The 27,571-nt window shown below is 44.0% G+C and overlaps 1 protein-coding gene across 4 annotated transcripts in view; it reads right to left on the bottom strand.

Moving 5' to 3' along the window:
* Window positions 1-27,571, bottom strand: part of KIAA0319 (KIAA0319 ortholog) — an 89,257-nt gene that overhangs the window by 46,838 nt on the left and 14,848 nt on the right. For all 4 annotated transcript variants that reach the window (XM_038389385.2, XM_038389384.2, XM_038389386.2 and 1 more), the window contains exons 2-6: window positions 25,116-25,280; window positions 8,786-9,561; window positions 7,240-7,435; window positions 3,655-3,759; window positions 952-1,049 (exon numbers count right to left, since the gene is read on the bottom strand). In XM_038389385.2, coding sequence (XP_038245313.1) covers window positions 952-1,049; window positions 3,655-3,759; window positions 7,240-7,435; window positions 8,786-9,561; window positions 25,116-25,164 — 1,224 coding nt within the window. In that variant the 5' untranslated portion in view covers window positions 25,165-25,280. The remainder of the gene's footprint in view (window positions 1-951; window positions 1,050-3,654; window positions 3,760-7,239; window positions 7,436-8,785; window positions 9,562-25,115; window positions 25,281-27,571) is intronic.

Raw genomic sequence — 27,571 nt, 5'->3', positions numbered from 1 at the left:
ACATTTAAAGATTTGCCTGTCAGACTGTAAACAAGCGACTTGAAATCAAGGGCTCCATTTATAAAGGCATGCACAAAGCGTGCTGGTCATTGCCCAGTGGTGGGGATTTAGAAGGAGCCACTTAAGACACATTTACTTTGCCCTAAAAAGCAGTTCTCAACCAGGGGTCCGAGGGCTTCTGGGAGGCCACGAGCAGATTTCAAGGGGTCCGCCATGCATCGCCGGCATTAGACTCTTTGGGGTCCAGGGCAGAAAGCCAAAGCCCTGCCATCCAGGGCTGAAGCCAAAGCTTGCACAATTTAGCTTCACGGAGCCCCTTGTGTTGTAGGGTCCAAGACAGTTTCCCTGCTTGCTACTTCCTAATGCTGGCCCTGGCTTTGATATGCAGAAAACCAGTTGTTGTGGCACAAGTGTGCCGTGTGTTTTTAACAGCACGTTGGGGTGGCCTCAGAAAGAAAAAGGTTGAGAACTCCTGTCCTAAAAGATCATCAGACTCCTCTGAAAAACTTGATATGCCTAGTGAAGACTCTGACATGGGCAGAGGAAACAAGGGAGCCTTGACAGTCAGTAAAACAAGAATAAACTTTTCTGTGATGCATAACATATAAATTAGAAGGACCAGAGGTCCCATTTCACTCTAACGCTATAGCTCACCACTTTTTCTTTCTGTTCAGGAACGTTAGGCCAGATCCTCAGCTGATGTAAACTGAACATGTAACAGCTCCACCGTCTTCAGCAGAGCTCTGCTGATTCACATTAGCTGAGGGTGTAGCCTTTTGGCTAGCAGACAGAATTGATTTATAAACCAACAATCCTAAAGCCGATCTGATAACATGCTGAGGGAAGCACAACTGAAGTATTCGTAACAAATCAAAGATGCCTCCAGTGCAGACTGCAAAATGTCATGCAGCAATTATGGAGTGTAGTAGGACTAAATTACGTCTTGCTTACTTGAGAGAATTTCAGTGTCCGTGTACGCTTTCGCTCCATTTCACCCTCATAGTCAGCAGGGTGACTGATCAAGCTCCACTCATAGCTGTAGGCTGTTTCTGGGAGTGAAAAATTGTACAGTAATTATTAGTCTTGACTTCAATATAAACAACTATACAGACACATGGGGAAACAATGAAATGAGGCTGAATGTCTACAATGCAAAATAGTCAGAAACAACGACTTAATAAAAACATAAGAATGACCGTACTGGGTCAGATCAATGATCCACTTAGCCCAGTATTCTGTCTTCAGACGGTGGCCAATGCCAGATGCTTCAGAGAGTGAACAGAACAGGGCAATTATCAAGAGATCCATCCACTATCATCCTATCCCAGCTTCTGGAACTCAGAGGCACAGGGGCACCCAGAGCATGGGGCTGCGTCCCTGACCATCTTAGCTAATAGGTCCATCAGTGGCTATCCTCCATGAATTTATCTAGTTCTTTTTGAACCCTGTTATAGTCTTGGCCTTTGCAACATGCTCTGGCAAGGAGTTCCACAGATTGATTGTGCGTTGCGTGGAAAAATACTTCCTTTTGTTTTAAACCTGCTGCCTATTAATTTCATTGAGTGACCCCTGGTTCTTGTGTTATGTGAAGGGGATAAATAACACTTCCCTATTCCCTTTCTCCCCTCCAGTCATGATGTTATAGACCTCTCCCATATCCCCCTTTAGTGGTCTCTTTCTCAGCTGAAGAGTCCCAGTCTTTTTTACTTCACCTCATATGGAAACTGTTCCATGCCCCTGATCAATTTTGTTGCCCTTTACAAAAGGTTGTAATTTGCGAGTTATGAATATGCTGTCTGTATGCGTGTATCATTTTTGTATTTGAAGTTATGAATATTGGCTACGTACTTGTATCTCAGTGTGTTTGATTCTAAGTAGCATCAGTGAAGCATTTGGTCAGCTTCTTGAGAAAGGACTATTCTGAGTAAGTGCCCAGTCAAGAAACACTTAGCTGACAATGGACTTTGGGAGACGCCAATCCACATCTGAGCTTTCCTGGGAACGTTCAAACAAACATGTAAACAATGGCGTCAACCTGCAAAAAGCTGAATCATTCATGGACATGTGACTTGCCCAGGTGGCTACAAACTCCATCTTGTTGCTGTGATTTTGCACAGAAGAACAAAGGGGTTTCTGCCCACAAGAGAAAGAATATAAAAGGCCCTGGAAGCTTCTCCATTTTGTCTTCAGCTGGCGCAAGAGATGGTCTCTCCACCCCAAAGAGATGCATGAAAGAAGCTGGAACAAAGGTCTGTAACTATGCGATGTGAGTGATTGCTGGACCCAGGCCATAAGTCACAACACTGGTCTGAAAAGGATTGGGCCCAGACTAGGAAGGCATCTAGTCTATGAAAGAAGCCTACTGGGACTTCTCTAAGGGTAAGATTTACCTGTATTCAGTTTCCTAATGTATTAGGCTTAGACTTGCGTGTTTTGTCTTATTTTGCTTGGTAGCTTACTTTGTTCTGTCTGTTATTACTTGGAACCACTTACATTCTACTTTTTATACTTAATAAAATCACTTGTGCTTATTAAGTAACCGAGAGTAAGTAATTAATATCTGGGGGAGAAAACAGCTGTGCATATCTCTCTATCAGTGCTATAGAACACGGACAATTTATGAGTTTATCCTGTATAAACTTTATACAGAGTAAAATGGATTTATTTGGGATTTAGGCTTCCAGAAAGACTGAATACTGGTGCTTGGAAAGTCCTTGTTAACTGAAAAACCCCTGGACTAAGTGAATCTTAGTTTCTGTGCACTGCAGGGGGCGTGGCCCAACCTCTTGGTGTGTGCTGTAGGCGACTGGAGTGTCTAGCTCAGCAAGAAGGGAAAACTTCTCTGGCATGGGGTTTTTTCCCCAGTGGTATCCCAGCACATCTAGTGACAGTCTTGAGGGAGTACCTGTCACCCAACCCGTCACAATATCATCTGCAAATTTTGCCACCTCACTGCTTACCCCTTTTTCCAGATCATTTATGAACATGCTGAACAGCACCGGTACCAGCTCAAATCCATCTGGGACCCTGCTATTTACCTCTCTCCCCTGTGAAAACTTCTGGATGTTTGAATCTGTAACCTGAATCACCGCTCCATATAGTATGCGTCAAGTTGCTGCAACATGCTGTAACTCAGTGATATGAACAGTGGTGGGGGAAGAGGGATGCAAATTAATGGACTCTGCAGGTACTTTAGCATAAGTACTTACTCTGCTCACCATCACTGACACCAGTTGCTGAACTGTCCTGGTGCTAAACACTTATGCACAAAAAATTCATTCTTTGCATCAGGCAACGACAGCATTAAGAAAAGTTCAGTTTAGTGTTCGCAGCCTAAGTTTGTTTTTAGCAGATAGTGTAAATGGACACATTAGTCCAGATCCTCTCTAGTGTAAATGTGTGTAGCACCAGAGGAGGAGCTGGTTAATTAATTTGCATGCTGAAGACAAAAACCACAACCACTAATCTCTAAAACCCCCTTTGAAATGCCCCTCTGCAGCTGGTGCCACAGAGAACTGTCTCCGCAGATAAGAAGGGGAAGTTCTGCCCCCTGGATCCTCTCCTAGTTGTGGCTGTACATATAGCCTCAAAGCCAAACTGTGTTCATGTGTCAATATTTTATGTCTCCTTGTTTGAAAAGATTGTTAAATTCACCTGTGCGGGGTGGTGGCACAACAAAGGCATTCAGTTCAACTTCATTTTTTGGTAGAGTCACCTGTAAGTTATCTCCAGCTGACACTACGAGTTCTTTTACTGTATCTGAAGAAGATAAAAGCATTACATTTTTAAAAAACAGAATAAAGGGAAAATGGATTTGAAAAACAAATTGTAATAGGAATTGCATATTTATTGTACATCATCTGGCAACTTTCTGGGGAAAGATGGGGGAGAATTACATTTTCTTGATAAATTACCAAGAATAATCATAATTACAGATTAATCTTCTCTCACCAGCCTACACTTGAGAATGGCTCCCCCTGAAACTGGAATCAAAATTAACTCATTTTTGTTTTAAATCAATGTTTGTGATTTTTCCACATACCGTGTATATTCATTTTGCTTTGAACACATAAAAATCATAATTCCCCCGACAGAGCCAATGTATTTTTCCTTAATAAAAGTATAGAAATTTGGGAGACTAAAGGGTGAAAGGGGTGGATTAGAAAGGACATGAATGAGAACCAGAGCATGTCTGCATTCAATCTCTATGTAGTTTTTCTCATGTTTCCCAGTCACTAGTTTTCCATTTCCATCAGATACCTATAGAGGAGACATAGTTTGCTGTCTAAGGGCCACATTTTGGCTAACCCTGTAAATGTGCACTACAGAAAAAAAAGAGTAAAGGAAGCCTCCTCCAGCCTCCAAACCCCCATACATGATGCTTCCAGAAAGCCATTGCTCATGTTCCCCAAGTACAGACCAGGAACCAGTTAGCAAATTAAGAAGCAGTCTAAATCTCAAGAAAGGTATAACCAGGCAGACTCGGAGTAGTCAGTTCCTGCAGACTGGCTAGCACCCGGAGGTCAGTGCTGACTCTTTTTACAGGTAAGTGCTACTGCTTCATGCACTCTCCCTACCACGCCCTGAGGCACTCTCTTTTTCTGCAGGATGCCTCAGATTGCATCTGCTCTGCTTCTATAGCTCTACCCAGACTACCAAACCCAACTGTGTCTGTTGTGCTTAAAGGCACAATTCAACCCTAAATTCAATTATATGTGTTCTTGAGTCAGTCAAACAACTCTCAGTGATTCTGATGACAGGCTTCTGAACAGTTTCTAATGGCTTTGTTCTTGGAAGCATTCCAAAGAAATCACAACCAGCCGAGTCAGAACTAAAAAAGATTACACCAAATAAAGTAACACAACACTTACTAATGCAATAGGAGCTCGCTTTTCCGCCAACTGTGTACTGTTTACACATTAGCATGATGCTGCCATTGACATGATTAATATGTTATTCATAGCGTCACATTTTCAATGTCCATAAAAACAGCAGGAAAACATGGAAAAAACAGCTTGGCTAAATGGTGACTGTATGCTTTGCATCTTATTTCATGCTGCCCTCCCGCTAAGAACAGCCTTCTACTTCTTGGCCACAAAGAGTCCTTCCTCTCTTCCTTCAAACCACTCTTCCAGCTACAAGGTCCACAGATCCTTTAACCACTGGGATTTGTACAGCCATGCACTTTCAGGCAGGGTTCAGTCAAACAGAACTACATATACCCAGGGTTTTATAATCCTTCCCCACTACTGAGAGACCACAACCTGGAACACCCTGCTACCAGAGGCTGCATTTGCTGATGCCCAAATGTCCAGTTTGTACATTTTGAGCCCAGAAGACCTCATCATCTGGGGCAGATGATCTCTGAGCCCAGGAAGCTGCTACCACTCCGAGCGAGTGGGCTTTGATGCCAGTTGCTGGAGAGATTCTTGTCTGGAAGGCTTTGTATATGCACTATCCAACCCTTTTGAAATAGAACATTTTGATGCTCTCTTTTCTTTGGATGAGAGAGAGCAGATCAAGCACTGAACTTGCAAAAGGCCTGTATGCAATTAATTTAGAGCTGAGGTCTCCACGAGCATCCAATGTATGCTAGAGCTTCTCTCTTGGGTGGACAGGATCACAATTTCTTTAGTTCTGAAAAACTGAGTTAGTTTTTGGGATACAGGCTGGAAAACCACCTTTTCATAGTGGAATGTGCTATAGTGCTCCTCAATGGGTGAATGGCTCTGACACTCTCTGGGTAGAGGTGATGTCCAACAGGAAGCCATCCTTGGTGGAGAGGAAATACAGGGATACCTTCCTGAGGGGTTCAAAGGGATGCAGATTCAGTGCATTAAGAACCACATTGTAGTTCCATGGCAGCACTTGATTAATCTTAAAAGGATGAAGTAACGATGCAGCTCTGAGGAAACACCAGGGGGAGGGAGATTCAGTGCTACCTGCCCCTTCACTTCTCCCAAGTCCCATTTTGAGTCCTCTTCAGCCCTCTCCCTCCCTTGGATGCTACTGAGGAGAGGCAGGAGGGAGCAGGGAAAAAGCTGCCTGGCCTGTGGTTGCAGCCACACACCATTGCCTGAGGTGGGACTCATCCCATTGCTCAGGGGCCCCTTTTGTATCTTTTTTTCCTTTGTTATGGTAGCGGGGGGCTTCAGGGTCCTGCTTTCCTGCAGGTTTAGGTCCCGGCTCGCTGCTCCTGGCTCAAGAGAGAAATTCTGCAAAAATCCCTGCCCTGATGGTTCTACTGAGATGTGCAGGGCTCTTCTGTCAGGCACTCCATGAGCAGAGTGGAGCAAACCACACACGTTCAGGCTTTCCCCTTCTTCCCATTCTCCTCCATGCTGAACTCGAGTTTTACTGTCTAACAGTCAAGCAAAACACTGACTTTTGGAAATATATTTGCACACTGATATTATCATCGTCATCTCCATAGCAGGTAGGGAGTAAATGTCTACACTGCATACTAAGTCTGGGCTCTGACTCAGGTTTGAGTCCAAGACCCGCTGCTACCCACATGCAAACCAATCTGACTTAGGTCAGAAAACAGGACTGGTTCTTAGGGCCTTCTGTGGGGGGTGGGTCAGAGCCCAAGTTCCGCTGTGACTTCGGCCCAAGCCTGTCATTTTGCAGTGTGGATGCAGCTCAAGCCACATACCCAAGTCAGAAGGTCTGAATAGTGCAGTATGGATGTGCTAGCATGGCTGTGAGACCTGGTTCCAGCAACTGTAAGCCCAGGCTTACAATGCAGTGTGGACACTGAAGCCTGGGCTTAGAAACACTGTGTCCACAAGCCTAAGTCTCCCAGGACCCGGCTCAGAGTGCAGATATACCCAGAGTGAGAAAGCTTTATCAAATGGGGACAGGCTTGCAGCACGCTGTAAAAGTAGTGAGACTCTAAATTAACCTGCTCGCCTCTGGAAGCTCATTTCACAGCCAGTCCTTCTCAACTGAGAGCACCTTCTAAGCATTTCCATACTATCCATTGCCAAAATGAACTCTGGCTTTCAGGGCTTTTTTTCATGCAACCTGTGTCACCACCTTACTGTACTGATACGCTGTGTTTTGGTATAAAACCTGCACTGTCCCACTGAAATTGGTAATCAGAAATGACCAAGCCACCAACATTCCGCTCAGTGTTAGCACTGTCTGGGCAGCGGAGTAAGGGTACTTGCCTTAGGATGAGTCAACATTTCTCAACTGCTTTATTTTTAAAAGGTCTGCCTTGAAGAAGAAAATTACCCGCTTTGTCAGCAGTGGTGGGAGATGTGACCTGCTGCGTGACAGTGGCCTGAGAGATGACAGAATTAGCTGGAAGTGGTGTGATCCCATCTTGTGTCAGACTCCAGGGGGCTGTTGTTGGGATTTGGGTTCTCTCTGCGATAGCTTGGGTAGATTCCAGATTGTCTGAAGGAGGGTTATGGGAAGGCTTTAGAACCTATAAGGGGAACAGTAAGGGTAAAATTATTATGAATAAATCATTTTCCCTAGTTAGATATACATTATTTATAATGCATAAATTGAGCCCAGCGGTGTGTGTCATTGGGATATCCTGAACATGAAGAAAAACATTACCAGTGAAGGCCCACATTCTCCCATCATATTTTTAAGAAACTGCTTTCAACCTCAACAGGAGTTCCACATGCAGACCAATGCAAGAATATGGCTATTAACATACAATTTGTCACACTCATTTGTGTCTAGTCTTAAATTAAGACTAAGCTTTTCAGGGCAGGTGGCATGTCCACTTTTGTGGGTAATGATCCTTATCTACTGATAAGTACCTGAACACTGACCTTCTAGAGTGAAAAGCAGCATTTTCTGTAACCATGTAACATCCATTAATAATACTTAGCATTTATATGGTGCTTTACATGTTCAAAGCACTACACAAATACTAATAAATCACCACAATGCACCTTGGACATAGGAAAGTATTCCTATCCCCATTACACTGACCTATTTTATTGAACAGAGGCCAGGATTTAAAATAACTTGGCCATGGTCACACACTGACGCAGTGCCACGGCCTGGATTCAAACGCAGGAATTTCTGAGTCCCGACCCTGTGCATACTCCCCTAGACCGCATTGCCTTAGTGCACATTAGAATGCATGTTGCATGGGGAGCTGTTAAAGGAGGATGCATTTTGAAGGCCAGAAAGCCAGAATACCATACAGACACATTGTAACCCAAATTCATGTCCACAAGTCTGAAAGTTAAAGTGGGATCCCTATACCCAACTACCAGAAGCTTTACTCCTTACTGTCTGATAGATATCTGAGTGCCTTGCCTTGATCCAAGTAGCATTGCATTGCAATTACACTAGCCAGGAGGGCTGTGTTTTTTTTGTTTTTTTTTTTTTAAAAGAGCACACTCTTTTCTTATACTGTCACATACAGTAGGGTGACCAGATGTCCCGATAAAATCGGGACTGTCCTGATATTTAGTTGTTTGTCCTGTGTCCCGAACGATGTACGGTCGGGATGCCATTTGTCCTGATATTTTGCTTCGGCAGCACTCAGGCTTTTTTTTTTTTTTTTTTGCTTTTGCTTGGGGTGGCAAAAAACCTAGAGCCGGCCCTGGTGCGGGAGTGAGTCTGTGGCTGCCCCCCCATGTGTCCCGATATTTTATTCTTGTCATCTGGTCACCCTACAGTAGTGGACAATGAAACACTGATTTCCTTAGGGGCTACTATACTAATCTATTTTGATTTGAAAAGGACCTACAAAGCAGAACATTATTGTGCACACTTCACTACTTCTTCTGGGATCTTGAGGCATCCCTACCTCTTTCCCCAAGTTGTCAATGGCTTGTACAGGTGGTTGTCTAGCTGCTTCGCTTTCAGTGGACTCCAGTGGGAATGGTGTCATCTCAGCGAGAGATGGCATTTTCTCCTTGGCATGTTCAATAGGAACAGAGTTTGAATTGGACCCACTTTTAGTCATGAGATTTTCCAGTCTACTGCCTTCCATGTGCTTTTCAGCCAAATCCTCATGGTTGTCTTCAGTATCAGCTAATGTAGGGTTGAAACCATTTTCACTGGTCACCACCAGGCCCCAGTCTGTGTAATCAGTGCTCTCTTTCTGTTTGTGCTTGATGCTCAGCTGAAAGGGGTCCTTCTCCAAGTTCCTGTAGTCATCAGTGTATTCAGGTATCTCCTCAAGGCTGTGATCTTTACTCAGCAAAGAAAGCTCCTTCAGGTTACTCACTTCCTCAGAGGGCTCACTCTGTAGTCCCACAGAGTGAACCATATTTGGCAGCACCTGTCCATACCCTAGCAATGCACCTGGCCTCTGAGAAGGCCTAAGTACAAACGTAAGATAAGACTTCACTGTTTCAATTTTCTTAGGTTCACAATTTTCTTTATGCTGGCAGTTCACAATGTAGCAGCGCCGTTCAAACATCCAGGACAAGTCACAGCCCGAAAGATCGCAGCAAGCCGCTGTGCAGTCTGACATCGACATGGCATGGGGAACTCGCATGATTTTAGTGGTATCTAAATTAGGAGATATCACTGCGTCTGCATATGTGGCTCCTTCCGTGCACTGCTCACAGAAATACCCTGAAACAACATACACTGACATTAGGCAGAGAACTACAATCACACAGCTTTAAAAGCTGCAATCGTGCCTTGGAGGGACTTTTCATTCAAGGGAAAAAATGTAAACAATATTAAGATTAAATATAAATCATTTTACCATGCACAAGTTTTGCCATTACTTTTCTTACAAGGTTTGCTAATTCTTGAAGATATGTGTGTGCATTAAGAGTAATATTTTACACTCACGTAGCATTTCTCATCCGATGGTCTCAAAACTTCTTGGAAAGCATCTCTTATCCCATTTTACAAATACAGATCCTGAGGCAAAGAAGTTACATGACTTGCTGAACATCCTACAGCAAGCTAGTAGCAGGGCAGGGAACATAAGAACCCTGATGGGACAACATACATATTGTGACACTAGTAGACCAGATGCCAGGTTTTGCCAAGGCTGTAGTCATCAGCTGAACACTGACAAATTCAGAGCTGGAAACCAGACCAGCTCACATGTATGTTAGTATTGTTCAAGACAGGTGTTAGACTTGTAAGATGTGTTCAGTGTTTGGGCAATATAAAATGCTCGTAAATTGCTGTATGCATTAATTTTACTTGTAATGTCTGTATCCTATGATGTAAGGTAGTATGTAACTTTTGCTTTATAACTGTAAAAATGCCTGCTCTGAACTTTTTTCAGAGTAGCAGCCGTGTTAGTCTGTATTCGCAAAAAGAAAAGGAGTACTTGTGGCACCTTAGTGATTAACAAATTTATTTGAGCATAAGCTTTCGTGCTGTAGCTCACGAAAGCTTATGCTCAAATAAATTTGTTAGTCTCTAAGGTGCCACAAGTACTCCTTTGCTCTGAACTTGTGAACCCAGGCAGGAGGAGTGGTTCACCCACCCATCAAGGAGGACTATCAAAACTAAGTGGGCCATTGTGAAACATCACAATACAAAGACTGGGTTAATGGCCATCTCACACCTGGGCAGGTGCTACGTGCAAGGAAGCTCATCCCATTATCTTGAATTCTGGAAGAAGGAAATAAAGAGAGCTGACATGAAAATTCTTCATCTCTTTGCTGTTTAGCTCTCAAAGGACTGGAGTTAGGAAACAAAAGCAGGGATCCCCAGGGTCAACCTGGGTTAGCCCTGAAGGACATTCAGTGCTGACAGATTACTACAACTCCTCCTCCTGGGAGAATTCTGCACCAAAAATGTAAAAATTCTGCACACAATATTTTAGAATTCTGCATATTTTATATGCCAATATAATCATGCCAGTTTCAATTTTGGTAATTTATTTCCAAATACCTGTCAGCAAGTATGTCTGTAACAATACAGATGACAAAAAAAGATTCAGGAAATTTTTTTTTTTGACAAAGAGATTTCTTACTAGGCATATTAATACAGAACTTTAAGTAATAATTCATTTAAACTACAATACAGAAACATATTTCAAGCACTCCTCAGAAGCAGTGCAAAAGCTTGGGGGAATCAGGGGTAATGGAGGAGCTGAGGGAGAGGGAAGTATTTGGTGGGCAGGAACCTGGGAGCGATCCTGGACGGTTGTTGGGTGTGGGTAGGAGAACTATGGAACGGGAGGGGCAGGGGGGGCATGCGGGGGAGAAATTATTAGGGAGTCACCCATGTAGACCGTGGCTGACTCCTAGACTCTCCCATTCAAACAGGCACATCTGCCCCCATCCCCAATAGTCCCTGCACTCCCCTTCCCCTATTCCCAAGTGTTCATGAACCCCTACTCAGCTGCCTCTCCTTCCCCTTCCCGATGTGCCCCTGCAGCCTCCCTCATCCCCATGTGTCCCTGCATCCCCATTCAGCCACCCCCTCCCCATCCCCATGTGTTCCTGCACCCCAAACTGGTTTCTTCTGCCAGTGTCGAAAGAATATTTTCTTCCTTTGGACTAATTCATTCCAAATTGAGACCTGAAAAAGCAGATTATGAACAAACAGTAAAATGAAGGTGAAGACGACTGAATGAGCTGTAGAAGCCAATATTTAAAGTTTCTCATGTTGACCTGGCTGACATAGGGGATTTAATTTTTGTTTTTTGCTTTTAAATATTTCATCTAACTATTTTAGTTAAAAACAATTTTAACAAAAACAAATCTGATTTTAAAAAACTTGAATGTTTAACTAAATTCAAAAATTCATATGCTTGTTTTGTTAAAATATTATATGTTTGCTGTTGAAGAAAAAAATCCAGAACACATAATGTTGCTGTATTAGTTAAATAAAACAATTTAAATGTCTGTCTGATGACGTTCTTCTCCTAAGACAGCATGGCAAGAAAATCCTTCAAATATTAATGATTAACCTGTTGAATTGGAGATAGTTCACCTCCCAATGACTTCATAAATATCTGCTTCAATTACCTTTGGTAAATGAAATAACCAAACAATCATTCATTTTGTGATATAGCTGTAAAACTAATCTGAAAAGTTTTCAAAATAAATCACTTTAAAAATGTATAGTGTGTACCTTCTAAAAATGAAACCTACATCTATCTCTGAGTTGTGAAGAATATGTATTAAGGTCATAACAACCAACAAGAATGCACTTTTATGTAGAAATCCATGATTTAAATTGAGTCTTCCTGACTAGCGATTCAAATCACGATTTAAATCAATATGATTTAAATCTAATCCACCCTGGCCCAAGCCCTCATGAAAACATGTTGCAATTGGCAGAAACACTCTGGAAAATTGCCCACAACTCTTTCTACACCTGATTCTGATACCCTTATTTATGATAAACAGCACCTTATCCCAGGAGCAGCCCCATAGACTTCACTGAGACTCCTTGTGGAGAGAGGTGCTGCTCAGTGGGAGTAAGGGGATCCCAAACTGGACCTGAACGAGTAAAGATAAGGTGCACTGCAGAGTATGGTATCCTTGGGCAGGCAGACTCTCTGCTCAACTGCTACTGTTCCCCCCCACAGCACGACAGAGAGATGGCAAGGCAGGATTTTGCCCTGAGCTTGCCGTGCTGGCACTTTGAGAGGAGAAAAAAAAAATCTTTTGACTTGCAAATGGACAACATTTAATAAGGTACTAATAGAGCATAAATGCCTCCCTGTTTAAGAGCAGGTTGAACAAACCTATCAGGGGTGGTCTAGATAATACTTAGTCCTGCCTTGAGTGCAGGGGACTGGACTAGATGACCTCTTGAGGTCCCTTCCAGTTCTTTGATTCTATATTTACAGCAGCACTTTTCTGACTACAGCTACAGTTTAATACAGGGCTGGGGTTTTGTTTGTGCCTGTATTTGTATTCCAGCTAGACCTCTATTCAAGGGAACATGAATGTAAAATAACAGCTCCTGTAAACAGTGTGCGATTCTTTTCATCTTATCAGCACCCTCATTCTTCTCTCCCATACCAAGTATACTATAATTAATTCCTCCACATTCCCATTCACCTCTGAGAATATCAGGGATGCTGTTGCAGAGGTCTGTGAAAACACTTACCATAAATCAGTACTTTAAATATGCTACCCAGCTTCTGACAGGGCAGCCGCTGGAGCTCATGGTTAAAGGAGAGGGCTGGGAGGTAGGAGACCAGTGATGACTTACCTGACATCACACAGCAGATCAGTGGCAGAGCTGAAAACAGAATCCAGGTCTCCTGAGTCCCAGGCCATTGATCTAGCCACTAGGCCCTACTGCCTCTCCTATCGCTAGACACTTTTGAAAACTGTGGCCTATATTTTTTATAAGTGAATTTCATGCTGATGCAATGTGGTAGATCAACATTCCCACAGACTGTAATCCTCCATTTACCCACAGAATAGGTACAGCATGGATCAATTTTACCTGCCAAACTAGTTCAATGGTATAGCTCCATGCCCTAGCCAGCCCTGGGCCTCTCGGAGGGCAGCAGTTGTTTCAGATCAGTGATTCTCAACCTTTTTTATACTGTGTCTCTATATCACAAAAGCAGGAGTTTCAAGACCCCTTCTCATACATTCATTCAGAAAGGAAGAGTAGCAACGACCCTCCTGGACCTGTTCACAGCCCCCAGGTTGAACACTTATGTTTTAGATCTTTTACAATTTCCCCTGCATAAGCAGGCATTCACCCTATTATGTCTAAGCATTACAGCATAGGTAGGTAACTTAGTCTTCAGACGTGCCGAGTACCCAAAGCTCCCATGGATGTCAAATCTGGCTAACAAAACAAAAAAACCAGTGTCAAATCTGACCATCTGAAAATCAGTTCAAGAAGTTCAGTGGTGCCCAGCATTGAGCAACACGCATCACCGAGGGAAGCTCTATACTTAAAAAGATGCAACAGTTCAGCTGTGCTACTGTAGCACTACAGTGAAGATGTTTCCCCCATCAGCAGCGTTAACCCACCTTCATGAGAGATGGTAGCTATATCGACGGGAGAAGCCCTCTGGTCGACATAGCCCTGTCCATGCCAGGGGTTAGTTAGGTCAGTATAATTGCATTGCTCATGGGTGTGAATTTTGCTCATGGGTGTTTTGCATTGCTCATGGGTGTAAGCGGCACAGTTATACCCATGTAAGTTTATTGTGTAGATCTGGCCTGAGTGTTTTGGAAAGTCAGCTGCTGCCCTTCCATACGGATGCACGGTAGCAGATTTTTCAGGAGATGCAGTGATATGCATTACTCCTGACAGGGAACAATTGAGCCCACTGGGCCTAAGCCAAAGCCTCAGGAAGTCAATGGAAGCTTTGCCACCGGCTTCATTGGGAGACCAACTGGCCCATTGTAGAGTCTGAAGCAATAACTGGGCACAATTGGATGATGCAAGGATGAAATTTCAGCTTCAACGTTACATTTCTTTGTTGGTTGGTTTCAGCTGCGATATGAAAGCTCAGCTTTCAAAGGGGACTCAGTTGGATCTCCAGTTTTCCTATCTGCACTCCACAGTGGTCCCAAGGAGAGAATTTTGATGTCTATCTGATTTGTGAGAAACTTGCTGGAAAAATAATTACTTAAATGGTCACGTTTTAACACTTGTGCCTGCAAAACTGACCCCAATTGACTGCAGGCGTAAAATTAAAGCAGTTTTTAAAAACTGTGCCTACAGTCAATTGTGGTCAGAAAGTAACATGCCATTCCACTCAGAAAAGCAACTGTGCAAAAATAGCATCATGCAGGTCCACATTTATAACGCCTGAAAGACTTGCAGATCATGTGTGCTCAGTTTACAGTTAAAAAGATGGTTTTCCTAATTGTCAGTGCTACAAAGTCATGCTGGGAGCTTTCTGGCTCATGCAGCATCACCAGCAGTAAAGGTTCTGTAGGCCAAATACACCTACATCTGTGCTACCTTATATCTGCAGCAGGCTTGCACAGGCATAACTGAGGGCATAATTTGGAGATAATGGAGTTGCACAAGTGGCCCTGTCATAGATGTTAATAATTCTGTTGATAATGTGTAAACCAGTAAAGAATAATCTCACACTCCCAGAGCGGTTTTGAGCTAACTTTAGGAAAAATTAATAAAGATAATTCCCCCCCCAAAGTCAGCAGACATAGCTCTCCATACACATGCAGAGAGCACATCTGTTGATTAAGAAGGCACCATTTTTACAGTCACTTTGTAAAGTAAAGTTATTCCTTATAAGGAATCCCCCAAGCCCCTCTTTGAGCTGCAAGTTTCCCCTGCTCCACACACTTCCTGCTTTACTTCTCTGCCCTCACTGCCTGAAATCATAACAATGATTTTTCTGCCTGAGCAGCATGGGACTGCACACCTGAACTGGGCAGGATTCTGGCAAAAACTAACTGAGGCTTCCTCTTCTCTCACTGTCAGGTTCATAGGCCAACTGAGGCATGAATGGCATAGAGATTGTGGTAATTTACTAGGCACCAAATTGTGTTTGGCCTGGTGATCACACAGTAATATATTGGGGGTTATCAGGGTTGTTTAGAGGGCAGATGGAAGCCCTGCATGATTACGATGACAGTGCACATGGACTGGTTTGGTCATAGGATCTAAAAGTAAGCTGTGCAGCAGGAGGGTTTTGTGTGTTTTAAGTGAGAAATATCAGATGGAATTAATCCAGTCATTAAGAACTGCACTGGGGAACCACTGAAAAGGAAGAGTGGGTCAGTTTTAACCCCTGTCCCTTTAAGAAATAGGATTAGTTGTCAAGCTGATGCTCTGAGATTCCCCCCATCCCACTTACTCCCTCTCCAGCATTCTTGGCCCTGGCCTCACCATAGCCAGTCAGAATTGGCTGTGGCAGAGGAGATTTTAGGGGAACAATTCAAAGCAGTCCCATCTCCTGGAGACTGAGCATACACACACACACAGAGCGCTCCTGGCTCCTGCCATTGTGGGAAACGTACGACAGACTCAAAGCCCAAGCTTGGCCACGCTGCCACTACTCAGCCAGGCTAGCCCTAGATTTTAAAGCTGTAGGCAGGAATCCTGCTAATGCCCAAGAAAAACAAGCTGAAACTGCAAACAGATATTTCTAGCTGAGGAGCTGTTTCTAGCCATAGCTAGTTTTCAATCCCTAGGCTTGCTGGAGTCACAAGTTCAAATCCTCGAAGGAGTGACTCAGCTCTTCATCCTTCCAAGGTAGATAAATTGAATTCCGTTTAGTTTACTACATAAGCATCTTTTGATGCAGATCTTAACCGAGGTCACATGGGCACAATCTATATAAACATGGAAGATCCAGTGTTAGTTTTCATAAGGGCAGGGTAGGATGGGGTCTGCCCCAATATCCTGGCCCAAAATCTCCTGTCCCCACACACTGTGCTGTGGGTTGGCTTCCACATCCAGAGGTGGCTGCATTTCAGTGGTGTTATGTGTACGTTTATTTTGGTCAGAGCTTTTGAGAGAAAAGATGCAACAGAAGTGCAAAATATTATATTTTATTATCCTTCTCCAGCATTATAAAGGGCTGAGATACTTTTGATGAGATTCTGGGGGGGGGGGGGGGGGAGAAATAGTTGTCTCCCAAGATGAGAACTTTAATTCTAACTTTCAAGCCAGAGCCAATTTTCACAGCTGAGTTATAAGCCTCTGAAGAATAGGATTTATAACATAAATGCTGATAAAGGCTTAACTCCAGCAGCTTTAGCAGGGACCTATAAAAATCACTATCCTCAAAACCAGAGAAGCCAGATTAGCCAGAAGTTCATCAAAATCTGAAGTGTCACTACATCAGTTTCTGAGGGGATGACGTACACCTCTGTACATAAGGAATATGATTTCATTCTCTCTCTGCAGGCTGTTTCCATGTTATTTAGAGCCTCCCCCTCCCTGAAATCCTGTAAGCTTTTACACAGAGATACTTCAGGGAAAGCAGAAGGCTTGTTTCTTGCTTCAGAGACCATTCTAATTTCAGATTAAACACTGGGGGAGGGGGGAAGAGCAAATGGAGAAAAATGCTAAATTACATAAAAGCAAATCCTTGACACGGGGACAAAACCAAGAGTATTGCAATTAGATTTACAAACAATGGGCTGCAAAGCTTTTACAGTAATTAGAGCAGCAGTCTGCAGGATGTTTACAATTCTGTTATAGGGCCCAGGATCAGTTGCTGAGCTTCTCTAATTGGTTCACTGATTCTGATGGTTCATCTTCATTTCACGGGTTGCCAGGATCCCTGTTTGTTGCTGATAAATCAAGAAGTACTGGTGGGTAGGGCAGATGGATTTGATTTCTCCCCAGTACTCTCTTGAGCACTTGGTGGGAATCTTTCCCTGCGGCTATGCTTATGCTCTGGGAAGGAAGAGGCTACTTACCTGCCTCATCCCCAGTATCCCTATGCAATACTGGGCAGGATTTTGGAAGACACAGATCCAGTTCTCTGCTCTGCTACTGATTTTTTGTATGAACGTGGGTAAATCACTCACTCTCTCTTTGCTTCGGTTTTTTAGCTGTAAAACTGAGGATAAGGGTACTTCCCTAACTCACAGAATGTTATGAAGGTAACTATATTACAGACTATGAGATGCTCAAAGAACAGGGGTAACATAAATACCTTAAATAGATATAATCTTTTTTTTTTTGAATTGTCAGTAATTCATTCAATTTGAAATGTACTTAAAATATGTCCATATGGTAGGTGCTGTACAAAGCCCATAGACAAAGATAGTCCCTCCCTGAAATCCTATAGCCTAAAAAGACTGACGCAGCAGAGACAGGACTCACCATGAAATCCAGAGGAGGAAAGAGCTTCACATGCAGTTCTGTTCTGAAAAGTGACTGGCATTGTGGTGTTCACCTTTTATTATCTCTTGATAAGTTTAATATCAAACAACTAAAAAATTGGTCTTTGCAAGCCCTGCATGTATAATCTAGATCAGAGTTGGGCAAACTATGGCCTGCAGGTCACAACCGGCCCGCGGGACCGTCCTGCCCGACCCTTGAGCTCCCAGCCGGGGAGGCTAGCCCCCGACCCCTCCCCTGCTGCCTCAGCACGCTCTGCCACCAGCAGAGTGGTGGCAGGGCTGCGAGCTCCTGCTGGGCAAAGCGGCTGCGAGAATCACCAGCCTGCCCGGTGCTCTAGACTGCGCAGCAGTGCAGCTGACTCCGGCCGGGTGGCGCAGCTGCCAGTCCTGGTGCTCTGAGCGGCATGATAAGGGGGCAGGGAGGTTGGATAAGGGGCAGGGGGTCCCGGGGTGCAGTCAAGGGCCAGGGAGCAGTTGGATAGGTGTGGGAGTCCCGGAGGGCCTGTCAGGGGGCGGGGCTGTGGATAGGGGTCGGGACAGTCAGGGGACAGGGGGGTTGGATAGGGGGTGGGGTCCCGGGCGGTGGTTAGGAGCGGGGGTCCCGGGAGGGGGCGGTCAGGGGACAAGGAGTGGGGGATGGGTCTGGAGTTCTGAGGGGGCAGTTAGGGGGTGGGAAGTGGGAGGGAGTGGATAGGGACTGGGGGCTGTAGTAAGAGAAGGCCCTGAAACATAAATTCTTGTATCAGAGGCCCAGTCTGAGGCCTGAAGCCTGAACCAAAGTACTTCCAGGCAGTGATAAGCAAAGCTGGGCTGTGAGCCAGAGGCAGGTTCCACGCACAGAAGTTTGCAAGAAAAGGTTATTAGAGGCATGTGCGCACACACACACACACACACACACACACACACACACACACACACACACACACAAGTGCTAATGAGAGGAACTTGTGCCAAAACGGCAGCGAGACACTCCATAGACATAACAAGAAACAGGCAGGTACCTCTTAAAGACAGGGTCAAAAGGACAACATGATGGATAGATTCGTTTGAACTACGAGGAGTAATCTGTCCTGCAATGGTATAAAAGTAGATCCCAAAGCGCATATCTTTGTCCAGCCTAGGGGGCAGTGGAGTGTCCCGCCACTGACTGAGCTGTGTCCATTGCCAGGGAGCACAAAGTCGTAGTCTGCCCTGTAGAGTCTATAGGGAACTATTACTGTGCTTCGTTTGATAATAAACCTGGCTCGGGTTCCTTCGTACCTTACTAGAGTCTGTGGTTTTTGGGGGTCTGCTGTGTTAGCTATCTGCGCAGAGCTGGGGCAGCACACAGAGTGAACACGCATGCAGCCGACTGTTATCATCGAACAAGAGCAGAGCACCACACCGGTAGCTACCAACAACAGGGGCCAGGCTGTTTGGGGACTCACAGCCTTCCCTACCCAGCCCTCCATACAGTTTCGGAACCCCGATGTGGACCTCAGGCCAAAAAGTTTGCCCACCCCTGATCTAGACCCTGAAAGTCAAGCTGGGTTCTTTCCTCTTCAGCCATTGTCAAACTCTTAATTGTTGCTTTCAGCTCAAATTATACTGTCTGTTGTACTGGACAATCCCACTATTATTAAATTATGCCCTCAGTGACACTTGTGAAACCTCACTGCAATCAGTAGGCCTGCACAGCTGTACCTGATTGGAACTCAGTAAACAATTCTGTTGATGATCTCAAGAAGGAATAGCTTATTGAGAAGGGCCTAGAGTCTATGTTGACTCCACAATGCTAACAGCTATAAAAATATACTTTACTCACTAGAGTCAGCAGCTATGACTTTCCTCTGCAACACATCTCCTTTCTTCGTGTGTGCAAAGTGCCATATTTACAAAATAATTGATCAGAAGAGAATGACATTTGTTTACGGTGTTGCCAACTCAGGATTTTATTGCAACTCTCGGCATATTTGGAGTTTTTCTTAAAGCCCCAGCTCCTGGAAGCGCGTGTTTCATGAAAATCCTGGCTTTCATTTAAAAAAAAAAAAAAAAAGTTTCCAGCCCCTGCGGTAGTGAAGAAAAGTTTTAAAAACATGAACCCTAAAGCATCAAAAATCAGAAGGCAAATCGAAAGAAACCAGATTTTTAGTCTTATGATTTTTAGTCTCACTGTGATATTTTGACTCCTGATTTTTGAGCACATAAGGTTGGTAATAGTGTGCTGAGAACTCACAGCTTGTAAGAATCTCAGGAGAAGTGTGTTATTAAACAGAGAAATGGGAATGGCATCTTTGTAAATGGCACGGGGAGGTTGATTTATGCATGCAGGGCTGCATTGCCGAGAGCAAGGAGATGGGAGTTCTACAACACCTGTAATTGTGACTGCACACTAAACTATCTTTGTGATTTTGTTATAAAGGCTAATCTCAGAACAAAGTACCACAGTGTGAAAATGCAGTAGCTGACTATTGCGAGTCAGACATGATGACACCTCTGAGCTTTATTATGCCAGTAGAAATGAATTACAATAAAATGATTTTGTAAGATCACTCTGATGCCAGGTTGGAGCATATCTCTGCAAGTGTAACATACTGAATTTAATCCAATCTATAGCACTGTCAACTAAACAGTTGTGTTTATGATGGTAACCAATGCATGCTGTCTTTATCAATGAAAGAGCTGTACATTCCCCACTTTAGTTCAGCTGGAATGGCATTTTATAGTTATATGAAATATAAATAAATATAAAATCAATTTTGGAATGCATTAGCACAACCACTCCTGATAGTTAGGATGGCCAGAATAATTTAGACCTCATTCAACACAAAATAATTTGATCAATTAATGGATTTATATCAGTGGCAATAGATTACATTATAAGAGACTCATACATACATTAAGGCCTTGTCTACACAAGTAAGCTTTCATCAACAAAACAATGGAGGTGCACACACTGAAATGCTCCTTCTGCGATGTAACTCTCCTTTATACTGACATAATAAAACCACCCTGACAAGAGGCGTAAGGCTTATGTCGGTTTAGTTAGGGTGATGCAGTGTCTCTGTAGACACTGCATTTCTTACATTGGTGGTTGACAATCAATCTTGTCTATTTCATGGCTCCTGGCAAGAAAGCTGGCTCCTGGCTACCCAGCCAGGCCTCCGCTCCTGGCTTGGGCTCCCCACTGGGAGACCTGCTGCACACCAGGATCCTGGCTTCCCGCCGGAAGCATGGCAGCTAACCGGACTCCGGGTGCAGATCATTCCCCAGGAGGCGAGATCAAAGCTCGGATGGGAGTGGAGAGGCGAGAACTCCGGAGGGAGGCAGCTGGGCTCCTGGTGAGGAGCTGCACAGAGCTGAGAGCCCTGGCCCTCAGTGCCCCACACTGCCCCTCTTCAGTCGGTAGAGGTGCTCCTGGTGAGCACTACCGACCAGAGGAGGGTACTGTGAACATCAGCCATCACAGTAATTAATGCCGTGGCTGCAAGTCGACCTAACACAGGTCAATTTAAGATTGTAGACATAGCCTTAGTGAGACACAAGGAGAAATTATAAATTGCAACCAGAGTTTCATGAAGTCAGTTGACCCAAGCATGGGAGGTGTGGAGTGCTAAGGCATGATACATAGCAGTGATAGTAAGACACCAATATTCTTTGACATACCTGGCTCAAAGCTCATCACATGAGTCAGTGTTACATAAGGTCAACAGCAGGGGTCAGTACCCACTGACCTCAGTGTCTGCTGTTATATGTTCTCTTTACAAAAACCAAAAATGCTCTCAACAAAAAACAGCCACCCCAAACTAATTCAGCCAACTAATAAAAACACAAATAGAACCATCCAGCGTACAGGTCAAGGTAGCTCAGCTCAAAGCCTTTGACAAAGGAGAGGACTGTTCTGCCTCTTTTTTAGCACCTTCCTATTACTACTATTCTCTCTCAAGCACACGGCATCAAGCCCTTACCATGCAAAGTCAAGCGAGCTAGAGAAAGAGTCAGCTCAAATTTCAAACAACTTGACTAAAAAAAAAATAGCCCTAGAAGACTTAACAAATCCATGTCTAGGACTGTTAGGAAAATGCAACACACTTCACAATTCTTTAGAAGGATCACTAGTTCAGAGAATCAGAGACAGAAAAGCTAAAATCTTTAGCACAAACATCTAACAAGCTTCTTGAGCCACAGACAATGTTACTGTCATGCACCAGAGTGAGCATACATTGACTTATTAAAATGAGCATCTTCTGGAAGACGCTGAACACCCTCCAATTCAATTGGGGTGTACGGCACCTTACAGAACCACACCCTTATTGAACTATTTTGGCAGGGCACTGAAAAGGATAATGCCCCTGAATTTTCTTCCAAAGTAAATGGAAGTGGGCAGGGGAGAGAAGGGACACAATCAACATAAAAAGCTATATGATAACATTTGTTAACCCATAATTTACTGTTCGGAACTATTGTCTCTGGGACAGAGAGAAGCTTGTAATACATACCCTATGACAGTGCTTCTCAAACTTTTTTTTTCGCAGACTACTCTAAAATTGCTGAGGGTCTCAGCAGACCACTTAATGATCTTTCCAAATGTTGTTTGTACCATTAGCTAACTATTGTAAAGTGCTTTGGATAAAAGCGCTATATAAAAAAAAAATCTTAATAATAAACAACGTTTTTTTGGTTCTACAAATGAAAGCATACAGCTTTTATTTTAATATCAGTAGTCTTACCTTTCTAATGCGATGGATGTGCCCTCTCTCCCCTGCCACGGCAGCCCTCGAGCTAAGGATGGGAAGGGGGGGGGGACCTCTCCCTCTCTCCCCCACTGCGGCAGCCCCCGAGCTGGGGCTGGGAAGGAGGGTCATCTCTTTCCAGCAGCCGCAGCCCTGGAGCTGGGGAAAGCCGCCTCTTTCTCTGGCTACCGTAGCCCTGCATGTCCCAAATTCCCCACACGCCCTCTTCTCACCCCACTGCCCCCTCCCACCTACCTCCTATTCCCCCCAAGGCCACCACCTCACCTTACATGTGCATCTTCTCCTGGGTCCAGGTACTTAATTAGTGGAGCCACATGTGCACAGCTCTACTAATTAGGTGGATGGTCCTTTATTCTCGTGTGTGTGGCCACCCAGGTGCACACCTTAGAGGGAATTATCCACGGACCACCTGAATGGAGCTCACAGACCACTGGTGGTCCACGGACCATACTTTGAGAACCTCTATCCGATGAAGTGAGCTGTAGCTCACGAAAGCTTATGCTCTAATAAATTTGTTAGTCTCTAAGGTGCCACAAGTACTCCTTTTCTTTTTGCGAATACAGACTAACACGGCTGCTACTCTGAAATCTACCCTATGATGTGAGAGATGGGTAACAGGTTTGCTTTGGAAAAATAATTGAGACATGGTTACAAGATATAATCAATGAACAAGTCTTTTCAGATGTCATGAAGGACTTTTTAGTCTAGTAATAACTAACTAGAACCATTATTATACACTCCTATAATTTGGTAACACTCTTAATGAGTCAAATTCATTATTTCTTACACACAAAGAGCTCCCACTGAAATTTTCTTCACCAGAGAATACCAGTGTTGGCCACATATCAGAACCTCAAATATTGCTTAAATAGGATTGACTACACGAGTGGACACATGCATCCACTGTTTACTATACAAAAACAGGCACATCTTCCCCTCAACGGAGATACAGTATGACAGTGTCACAGTGTTCTAGAGGATGGTTCTAGAACCACCACCAAAATATCCTGGAGTTAATGCCATCTCATTCCCAAATTCAGCAGTTTTATTATAACTAGGCATACGAGCAAGAATCTCCCTTATTAAACAGCTAATCCTGCTTGTATCTCAAGAGAGTTGCTGGAGTCCAAATAATTTCTCTATTACATTATTGGAAATCAATAAATTAGATTCTGCCAGTATCTCCACAGCCACAATTCCAAAAACTGCTAGCCCTTTGGCAAAATAAAGACCTTATATGAGCATTTAACCTTTGTTCTGTAGTGTCTGTGCTAACACTGCCAACATTTGAGATAAAATGACGGATGATAACAAGATAGTATTGAGAATCTATACTACTTTTAATTTGTTTGCTTATACCTAAAAAAAAAAAAAGTCACTAGTGGTTGCTGGGGAGAATTGGTAGCATTTCCCTAAACTGTGTCTTTGCAAAAAGAAATTCTACTTACCTGAAAAAATGCATTTTTATTTTCCATCCACTAGTGCAGAAGTGGGCAAACTATAGCCCGAGGGCCACATCCTGCCCACGGGACCATCCTGCCTGGCTCCTGAGATTCTGGCCAAGGAGGCTAGCCCCTGGCTCCTCCCCCCTCCTCTGCAGCTACGCCGCTGCATGGGCAGCACGGCTTGTGCCCGCCAACCTCCCAGGCTTTCCAATAAGCCTGTCCTGCTGCTCTGAGCGGCATGGTAAAGGGGCGGGGAGGGTTGAATAAGGGACAGGAGGTCCCGGGGGATAGTCAGAGTGGTTGGCTGGGGCAGAGGTTGGGGGGGGTGCATGGTCAGGAGACAGGGAGCGGGGGGATTGGATAGGGGGTGAGGTCCTGGGGAGCAGTTAGGGATGGGGGTCCCAGGAGGGGGCAGTCAGGGGACAAAGAGTGGGGGGGACTGGATGGGTTGGGGGGGGCCTGTCAGGGGTGGAGGTGTGGATAGGGGTCGGGGCAGTCAGGGGACAGGAGGGTTGGATGGGGGTGGGGTTCCGAGGGGGCCGTCAGGGGACAAGGAGCAGGGGGGTTGGATGGGTCAGGAGTTGTGAGGGGGGCAGTTGGGGACGGGAAGTGGGAGAGGGCGGATAGGGGGCAGGGGCCAGGCGTTTGCGGAGGCACAGCCTTCCCACCTGGCCCTCCATACTGTTTCACAACCCCGATGTAGCCCTCGGGCCAAAACGGTTGCCCACCCCTGCACTAGTGACTTAATCAGGCCTAAGCTCTGAGGCCTGGAAGCATTCATCCTTCAAAACATTGTGCCTTTCACAGGCACCTGTGAGGACCTGCTCCATCTAAACAACAGATGCAGTCAGTGCTTTTCTTCTACCATGGTGCTGCTGGTGCATATGGCCCTGCCCCTCCCTAGATATGCCTCTTATAGTGCTCCGTTCCCTTTGCATGCCCCAGCACCTGTACCTAATTATGGCTGATCCAGAATAGATAGGGAAGGGTTTCTTGGAACCTTTCCTCCACCCTATCTGTAGTGGCCAGAAATCAGTTTTGACAGCCTCTGTATAAAGTCCCCTTTCTGCTATCAGATATAGAGTTATGTACAAGAGCTCTTCTTAGTGAGGAACAGCAACAGTCTCCTTTCCTCAGCCTATTCTTATTACAAAAATCAGTAATGTTTGCTTCATTCACTGTGCACGATTCAGACATTAACACAAGAAGTAAACTCCTACCTGTTATTGCCCACAGCAACAAGAACAGAGTGCTGAGCCCAAATGCCATTCTACACCGGGCAGGCAGTGACAACCAGGCTTCTGGCCAGCTGTTTGGAGATGATATATGACCTTAGTGTAGGTTTCCTCTAATACTGTTTAGTACCTAACAGGAGCCTTGAAGGGCTGTAATAGACAGAGAGGAAGAAATAGGTCAGATGTTAGCATTTTAGACTGTCACAGCACAAGCAGAGAGGATAAATGTAGGCTTGACAATTACTTCCCCAGCTTCTGTGTGATGGATGAAATAGGAGATTGGGCAAAATGAAGATAAAGAACAAATTACTTACCTGTAACTGTTGTGCTTTGAAGGTACAGAAATAGCCTACACTCTTGGGTTCCTGTATCTACAAAACACCAGTAACCCCTCTATGCACTTATTGAACAAAGGGAGTTTATTTCTGCTCAAGTGGAAAGTGAAATGCAACCTTCACTGTGGAGCCATAAAAAACACCTTCAGTATTAAAATTCCAGGCTTCAAAGATAAGTCTGTTAATTTATGGGACTTCTTGTATAAGTAAGGCAAACAGGGCCTCTTTGGGATTTTCAGGAAGAAGACATTTCTTCTCAGGTCAGTCAAAGTTCCTCCAGGAAACCTAAGCAACTAACATATGGGCTTAATGGGGAAGAACTAATTCCAACATCCGATTTGAGAAGGAAAAACAAGTTTTATTTAGCCAGTTATTTAGCTACAATCTACTATGGATATGGAGGCATATCTCTTGAGGGAAGGGAGCTGAACCTTTCGCTTGAGTGTAGCCCTTTCAGTACAGAGAATCACAGCTAGTTTCCTTTGATAGTCAGTGAATGACTGGAGTTTGTTTCCTTTACAAGTCAGTCACTGAGCTGGTTACTGATTTGCCCCTTACAACTTGGCCTTTTATATGGCAAGTGACCGGCCTGCTACAAAACAAGGAGAAATACAGGAAGAAGAGAGCTGTTTTGACATTTTTTTTTATACAGGCTGATCTAAACAGGGTAGATATTGAAACAGCTCCAGATTCCAGATGGACTTTATCTGCTCCACATGCAATCCAAGTGGCCATGTAGCATCAATTCATTAGGAAAGGAAGAATCTCCAGGGTCCCTATAAACAATCTGCAGTTTTGGAGAAGGGGAAGGTTAAAGTAGAAAAATATTTTGCTGAGAATCTCAAGTCTATTTTGATCTTTAAATATTCAGGGTAAATAGGCCAAATCCCCTGAGATGGGATATTAGGTGGATGGGATCTGAGTTACCCAGGAAAGAATTTTCTATAGTATCTGGCTGGTGAATCTTGCCCATATGCTCAGGGTTTAGCTGATTGCCATATTTGGGGTCAGGAAGGAATTTTCCTCCAGGGCAGATTGGAGACGCCCTGGAGGTTTTTCGCCTTCCTCTGTAGCATGGGGCATGGTTGACTTGAGGGAGGCTTCTCTGCTCCTTGAAGTCTTTGAACCATGATTTAAGGACTTCAATAGCTCAGACATGGGTGAGGTTTTTCATAGGAGTGGATGGTTGAGATTCTGTGGCCTGCGTTGTGCAGGAGGTCGGACTAGATGATCAGAATGGTCCCTTCTGACCTTAGTATCTATGAATCTATAAGTCCTAAATGTGAAAAGCAATAAATTTGGCAAGCTGCCTGCAAAACTGTGGAAGGTTATTCACTTTTCAGAAGTCCAACACTCATTTTAAAATATAGTTTGACATTTATAAGCCTAATTCTACCAAACAAGCAATAAAATTTCTTTTTGAGAGACATACTATTACAGAGAATCCATGGCACCAAGCATCAAAATGGCTATCCTGATTTATTCAAAATGATACAAAACCAAGGAAAGAAAAACTATCTGTCACAAAACAACACTACTTTATGCTTAAAAGTGTTTTGATATTTGCAATTACAGCTCCCCATCCAAAAGAAATTCCTAGAAACAGGATGAAAATGTATTAATCCACTTCTTCCCACTCTGACCACCCTTTGTTGGGCATCAACTATTAAAGAAAAAAATCTTTATTTTAATCTAGCACTGCAAAAGCTCGTGCAAAGCTGGGGTGTTTGGGTTTTTGTCATTATTTAGATAGACTAAATTCAACACAAGTGTAGCTCCACATAGAGCAATGAAGTTACATTAGGAATTAATCTGGTCCAGCATGCTTAACTGAAAAGGAAAATAATGATACTTTGTTCTTAAGCAGCACCTTTTTCCAAAGGATCTCCAAACACTTACAAGCATTAGTTAATTCTCATAAAACACCTGTAAGCTAAGCAAATATTATTAAATCCATTTCACATTTTAGGAGCTAGTGACAGTGACGCCCATTATTAAAGTTGCCAACCATTTCCCATTATAACCCCAAAGTTCAACTACTTATAACTTTATCAAACTTTAGCTACTGGGACTGAAACTCTCCATGTTTGGTCTTTTTTCAGGTTT

This window comes from Dermochelys coriacea, chromosome 2, assembly GCF_009764565.3.
Source record: "Dermochelys coriacea isolate rDerCor1 chromosome 2, rDerCor1.pri.v4, whole genome shotgun sequence".
NCBI lineage: Eukaryota > Metazoa > Chordata > Testudines > Dermochelyidae > Dermochelys > Dermochelys coriacea.
This window is presented reverse-complemented; position numbering and strand designations above follow the sequence as displayed.